The 7,522-nt window shown below is 47.2% G+C and overlaps 1 protein-coding gene across 1 annotated transcript; it reads right to left on the minus strand.

Annotated features, from left to right (window-relative positions):
• Positions 1–1,244: 1,244 nt before the first annotated feature.
• On the minus strand, positions 1,245–4,900 carry LOC122375306 (flocculation protein FLO11-like; the record flags this gene model as incomplete). The annotated part of the gene is made up of 2 exons (XM_043354616.1): positions 1,695–4,900; positions 1,245–1,343 (listed from the first exon to the last, which is right to left on the minus strand). Coding segments are annotated over exons 1-2 (3,090 nt in total), but the record flags the coding sequence as incomplete, so codon positions are not given.
• Between the last annotated feature and the right edge of the window lie 2,622 nt (positions 4,901–7,522).

Consider the following 7,522-nt stretch of genomic DNA (forward strand, 5'->3'; position numbering starts at 1 on the left):
GTAATAGTATACTAATTAGCATTACTAGGGTGATAGTTGCCTCATCAGGTAGATGGAATGCTTCTATGAACAGGTGATTAATGTATAATTGAGCGATGATAAACGCTAATCGGGAGATGGTTGAATTCGCTTGTGGACAAGGGTAATGGTAAGTACTAGATGGTTACACACCAAGTCGAATCCAATGTAACATGAATTTGTTATCATACCGACATTAGCTGACTATGATCAACACGTGAGTCTCGGCAAGAAATTATTGTCTTTATAGGAAAAAACACAGCTTTTATATACGACCAATGGGCGGCGCTTTCATAAAAAATAGGATGCGGAAAGAAACCAATGTCGACGCTAGAGATGTCAATCGGATACCAACTTTTTGGTATACCGATACCAAACCGATACCAACTTGGTATTTGGTATTTCAATCGTAATGTGTTTGGTATTTTGTTGGTATCATGAACCCTCACTAATGTATAAGAGGCTAAGAAATCGGTAAAAAATTGATATTTCCCTCATGTTCCAAAGCTGGTTTGGTTTCGGTATTTTCTCACGGTTTTGTTTGGTATTTGGTTTGGTATCGGTATCACGATTTTCTGTAATTGACACCACTGGTCGACGCCACGAGGGTCAAAACATCTTACAGCCAATAGTAATTGTTTTTATTTGTCAAAGATCTTCTCCGTCATTCCTTTATATCTCCCAGACTACCATACAACTCCAAATCGTTTTGTCGCAACTCTCCTCCACCTACAAACATAAATCAAAAGCAGCAGTCCCACTCAGCTCCCTTCCATCCATGCCCCCAGGCTGGCGGGTGGCTGTGCGTCTGTTACGTCACAGTGACCTTGAACGGCGGCCGCTGATTGGCTGTCGTCAGACACCGCCGCGGGCTATGGAACACAGTTCGTCTCGCGTTACCCAGTCTATTTAGCTATGCCTGAGTGATTCGCTCGGCCGCGATGCGTGAAGGTTGAACTTGGACAGCTTTATAAAGATTGATGATGCACGGTTATTCACTTCTTTTATGACAACGGTCAAATCGATTTTGATGAAGCATAATCCCTGCTTCTTAGAGATGGTCGTTCGGACGGCAACAGTCAAATGAACATCGAGATAAGGTTAAAGACATGAATTGTCTGGAGTATGTCGGTGGCCACTGACCTGCAACGGTTGGAGTAGCTCGCTACCCCGTATTTCTGCGATGTTACTGACCTCAACTGTTGGAATGTGGAGCGGCCACTGACCTGAACTGTCGGAAGGAAGGCGCTGATGTTGTCAGAGACTATGGACGGCTCTGGAGGAGTCAGATGGGGTGAGTCCGGGGCCAGCATCGACTTCAGTCTCTGAAATAACACGGCAAACTGATTGGGCACAACGTGACTGAAACAGTCGATATGACGAAAATAGCTTCGAGTTTTGTTCTGAAGTGAACAAAGACTCCAGAGTCCCGATAAGTCCTGATATAGCCACGAGGACAACTTATATCTCCTTACTCATGACAATGAGGATCACCTTATTCACTGTCCACAACTCTTTTATTCCACCACTGTCCACAACTCGTTTATCCAGCTTTCAACATAGCTACAAAGCGTGTCATTAGGCATTATTACAGCATTTTTATGACTCCCATCATTCCCCTATAGCAATAGACTTCAAACGTCATCTCCGGAACCCGCTGATGACGTCACACTCACCTCCGGCACCAGCTGCTGCCAGGTGGATGACGTCATGTCCAGATGATACCTCTTCAGGTACCAGGCCGCCACGGCCACCACTGGAAGGACGAACAGCAGTGACACGAGGTACAGCGGACCTGTCTGCAGATCCTCCTCGGACACCTCCTCGACGAGGACTTCGTGGAGGACTACCTCCTCCAGGGGCACCTCCCGAAGGGGGAAACTGCCACCATGTTCGCCAGGTTGGGTGCTCTGATCAGTGACTGTGAACAGCGGGGCGTCCTGCTCGGGAACTGGAAGGAGGCGGGATCGCTCAGGGGTACTGGGGTTTCTTGGGGATGTTGTTTCGGAGGAATGTGCTGACGAATAGGATGTAGACGATGATAATACAGAGGACGATGATGTTGGACTTGCTGCACCACCTTCGTGTAGGGTCTCTCGGTGTTCGTTTCGCTGCTGCAGAGCGTTGTCTGCACTGTATGAGTTCTGGTGGTGGTTTTTGTATGTTCTATCGTTCGAGTCCCTAAACTTCTTATGATTGTTTTCCACGTGGATGCTTTGATCCCACTGTGTGGAAGGAGTGGATGCTTCGCCTTTCCACGGAGGAAGACTGCCGAACTCTGGTGCTGACAAGGTGAACTGGTCGAAGTTTTGCTCTGTTGTAGAGCTGAATATTTGAGTTTTGATAAAGTCATCTGGATTCACTTTGGCAGTCTGTGGGGAGGACTGATCCGTTTGGGGACCTTCCCTTCCTGGATTCCGCACTTTGTCTACGATATCGGTAATGGGCTCTTTGGCACTTCCCTTGCGCGCGAATTCACCAGTCGTCGATATTTCAGTGACATCAGAGTCCACTTGAGATGGACTCCGAGTCAAGTCACTTCTACCATTAGAATCCAGATCTGCTGAAGTTTGGGACGGAGGCAATGTAACCCGCTTTCTCAGTTTGAATTCTAGCGGTGACACTGCGATCGATACTGACGTCGCCAAAGAAGTGCCCAGTACTTTCCTAGACGGTACTTCCGGTCGACTTCCTGACGACTTCCGGCTATCTTCCGATGTGCCTCCTTGTGAAGCTCGGGATGCCTCATTTGCTTTTCTGACCGACGTTCGCTCACTGTTTTGTCGATTTCTGTTTCGCAGTGGTACACCAAGTCGCGCACGCACTGTCGTTCGTCTCGTAGGCGGGAAGGTAACACTCACAGTGAAATTTCTCTGGAGAGGCGGTGCTGTAATCAATCCCGACCGGAAAGGCACCGGAAGTGTGGAAAGAATGATGGAGAAAGGTGCCACCGTCGGCAGAAAACCGGCGGGAAGTGGCGGAGGAGAAGACGGCCCACCTTTAGTCGACACGTTATCGCCATCGGTGACAGAGAAGACATTTTGACGTTGCCGAAGACGCTTTGCCAGCAGATTTGGTTTTCCTCTGCCAGACGACTGTACTCGGCGAAGGTGATCAGGTCGTCTCCGTCGGTTCAGTGCGGAGCTTGAGGAGGGCTGAACTTGTGGTTCCGTCGATGTCTCACTTTCCGAGGAAGAGCGAGAGTCGGCATCCTGTGCGCTGCCCGTTCCAACTGACTTTCCAGTGTTTAACAGGGTTTCTTCATGGCGAGAAGTCAATAGAGTGGTTGTTGTTGGCCCAGACTCAGAGAAGAGTTTAGAGCGATCGGCAGAAGCAATTTCATCTTCATTTCTCTCTTCATGGAGCTTGTTTTGCGCTGGTTCACTGAGACTACCAGCCTTACTCTTTGGCGTGGAATCTTTGGATTCAGTGTCACCTTCAGCTTCCTCTGTCCCAGCCTCAGCTCTCTCCTCACCGAATGGCGACGTTGCAGCCTCTAACGCTTCCTCGTTCTTTTTAGACCTGTTGTTCATTCCACGCCTGAGGAATGCAGGCGGCGTCCTTGCCCTGTTCCTTATCCTACCCAGGAGTCCCAGAACTTTTTCGACCTCCTGCCGATCACTACGAACACCCGACGGGGTAGGACTTGGTGTGGAGGCGACAGTGCGAGTTCGATTTCGGTTTATTCGAAAACGGTTTCTGTAGAGACTCAGACGGTTGCGCTGGAGTAACGAGAATGATGGACGGGAATGATCTGTAGAGTTGTGAGATGTTGTAGAAATAATTTGTGGGCCATTTTGTTGATGAAATGACGTTGAATTTTGTGGCCTGTTTGTGGATGGGGTGTTGACTTGCCCTTCTGAAGTTTGAACCAGCGTGAGGACGTCTGATTGCAGATCAGAGCTTTCAGTTGAGGATTTGGTCGTGTTGTTCAGGTTTCTCGCTTCTTTTGTTGTTTGAGAATCGTTGGAAACAGTTGTTGCATGTTCATGTCTGAAAGTTCCGTGGGTACTTGACTTAGAAATAGTTGGATGTGTTCCTGTCTCTTCTGATGTTGAACGTTCTTCATCGGTCTCATTTTCTGTAAATACTGACGAATTGGATTCTTTCGATTCACTAGTTCTTGCTCTTGGACTTGAACGTTCTCTGCCAACAAAGCGTGTTTGCTGAAGCTTATCTGACTCTTCTAAAGCATGTTTACCATTAGTATCAGGATCTTGTTCTTCGGGATTTTTCGCAGAATTTTCATCTCCGACTGTCCTTGACTCCAAAGTCGTGCTTCGAGTACCAGAAGATAGTGTTCTAGCCGACTGTCTTCTCTGTTCCAGTAGCAATCGTGCACGTGCACTCTGGCCTCTTCCTCGTTCTTTCTTATCGTCGGTGGTCTGTTCCTGCGTCATTTCCAGGGCTGATGACGTCACTTCAGGGGTTGACGACGTCACTTCCGGTGATTCTGTCGTCGTTTCCGGTATGTTTGCGAGTACCTGAAGTGACTCTGTTGTCAGTTTTAGTGGTTCCGTTGTCACATCTGGTCTTTCTGACGCAGGCTTTTCTGTCGGCACTTTCAGCGTGTCTGATGTCACGTCCGGTTCCGTAGAAGGCTTATCCTCTATTCCTGACGACACTTCCGGCTGAAGTTTGTTGCCAAAATCAATAAAAGGCTGCATTCGATGGTCTCCTACTAGGCCTTGCGCGAGTAGGAACTCTGGCTGCCTTCGAAAATGCGAACTATTCAAAACTGCCAAAAAGGTCGGATCGAGAAACTCATCTAGCGAGCGTTCCGTCGTCGATACTCCCGCCACCTTTCGCCGGCGGGTGACACTGGAAGTGTCATTGCGAGCTATAGATGGCCCTGGCGGCGCGATGTGTCGTTTCCGGCTTGTTGATCTCCGAGTATTTGGAGGAACCACTCGAATAAGGCGGGCAGAGGCGGCAGCCACAGTGTCCTCCCCATACGACACTGAAACAAACAGACAGAACGGAGAGCTGTCAGTGTTTGATGGATGAACAGCCAAAATATTGACGGACAAGGTGTAACATAAACTCCGCCGTTTCGTGACCAATAGGAGAAAGGGAAAATTATCAGGACATCAAGCCGTAATCGCCACGCCATATGTGGAAGGCTTTTGGTGTCAATACATACATACATACATACATACATACAAACAGGGGCATTCAGTCACAAGAGTGAAAGTTGCTAGCTCTAAGGAAAACAGACAGTGAAGAAAGTCAGTGTGTCGATGCATTATGATGTCAAAACTATACAGGACGGTGATCGAAAGTCGAAACACGCAAAATAAAAACCAAATCGTTAGTCCAACGGACGCCTCCAAAACAATCACAGACTGCAGACAAGCCCAAAACACAGCACTAAAACCAAATAACCACATTTAAACCCGCGAGCCGCTGGGTGAGGGTGGGGGGGGGGGAAGAAAAATGCCATCCCTTCGAAGCATATCTCTCTATATATTCAATAACTTCAATAATCGTCACAAAAGCTCTGAATGGGTCCGCTTCGCACTGTTGTCACTGTCCAGCTTTCTACCCACTACTGGCGGCACATGAATGCTCATTTCACCCCGCGATCCAGCTGTCTGGCATTTTTCCAATCTCCGATATCCCACTGCATATCTCGGACGGATTCTGATAAATAGAAACTCTGCCGTCGTTGAGGTCGCACCTGTCACGGATGGAGGCTCATTTACGTCCATAAGAAAAACCGTACAGCGCCGGGCGAGCTCAGCTGACGGCGGCGTCAGGTGGCGATTTCTCCCGGCGATCACGGCATCGCTGCGCCGAAATGTTGCGCAGCAGCGGCGAGCGTGGTGGTAGTTTTTGTTGCGGGATAGTGCACGGTATCAATTTTGTCTCCTGTCCTTCAGGCTAACCTTGTGTACGTCGTTGATTAACCCGCGCGGGGCTGGGGTCTCCAGCCGAACGCGCGGGGCTGGGGGGGGGGGGGTAAATTTTACCCCCCCCCCCCTGTTATCTCCCAAACTAACGGTCCGATTTGGAAAATTCAAACGCCAATCGAAAGCTCTCATCACGAACTACTAAAAACATGTACTTAATTTAAAGTTTGAGGTCAAGGTCAAGGTCAGGTCAAGGGTACAAATTGCAAGTTTCTACAGTATCGGCCTTGCACCGTAGTTGCCGAAGAATGGAGTCATGGACTGAGACTGATCGCCCAAAACGTGTTCTTAGGCTACCAAGACAATATTCGTTGCATACAATATCATTCAGAGGTCAAGGTCAAGGTCAGGTCAGGTCAGGTCAGGTCACCAAAAAACAAAATATAGAAAGGGGCATGTGCGACACATGTTTTATGGGTCATTTTACTCATAGAATTCAATAGGCACACTCAATAAGTGATATGGACCACCTCTGGATGAATTTCAGGTCGAGGTCAGGTCAAGGTCAGGTCAAGTGAGGTCAAATTTTGAAGTTAGTTGTTAAGGCCTAAAAAGGTGTCTATCTGATGCAGTTTTTCACGGCGAATCGAATGGTGCTATTTTTGTTTCCGTACGAGGTCTAGAACTTCCAAAAAAGTCATTTTTCAAAAATTTTGTGTGTCGTGACGTCATAAAATTTTGAATAACTCCCACATTTTTGAACCGATTCTTCTAAAATTTGGTATGTAGGTGCACATAGACCACTTCTCTGATATATATTCCGGTTTTTTCGATAGACTCAAAATTTTGGGTTTTATAATGATTTTCCCAAAAAAGTCAGTTTTTTGAAAAAATTTAGGCCAAAATCCAAAATTTTCAAAAAACCGAGATAGCCATTTGATAGACAAAGTAAAATTACGTATAACCTTTTTCGTTACGTCTTGATTCCTTTAAAAATGAAGATGTTAGCGGCGTTTGAACTTTTGCCGTTTTTGAGGCGAAAATGACGAACATGACGTCACTAAAACGTCAATTTCTCAAAAAATTTCCGACGGATTTCGCTCAAATTTTCAGGGAACGTGTCAAATTGATGTAAGAAAAGGTACTGAAAGTTTGGCGGCGCTGCGCGCCGCCGTTTTTGAGATATCGCAAAAATTCGCGAGGGGGGGTAAAATTTACCCCCCCCAGCCCCGCGCGGGTTAATGCTTGTCACAGACCGACACATTTTTAGCAGGATAAGAAGGCATTCACAACGAATTTTTCACATATAGATATAACAAGTAACAGAACAATACGCACTTTCCATGGTGAAATAAGGCGTTTGGTTTTCACAGCCAACCAGTTTCTTTTTCGTCGGTATGAGTGTAGGGAGTAGCGGCACGCCTGTAGTGACACCCTAAATGTCTTGCCTGACACTTTGTCCGGTGAATTCGTTATCAAGAAATTCAACATCAGGATGGCGCAGCACTTTTAGTGGCTCTTTAAGACTCTAGGGACGAAATATTCGTTTAGCAGATCGTGACATGTTTCTCTATGTTCGGCGCACACTGCATGTAGTTTCTCAAATTTAGTGTTTCTGCGACCTGTGTTTACCTTCTCTCCTTTCTCTCTGC

This window comes from Amphibalanus amphitrite, unplaced genomic scaffold (genome assembly GCF_019059575.1).
Source record: "Amphibalanus amphitrite isolate SeventyFive unplaced genomic scaffold, NRLGWU_Aamphi_draft 001814F_arrow, whole genome shotgun sequence".
NCBI lineage: Eukaryota > Metazoa > Arthropoda > Thecostraca > Balanomorpha > Balanidae > Amphibalanus > Amphibalanus amphitrite.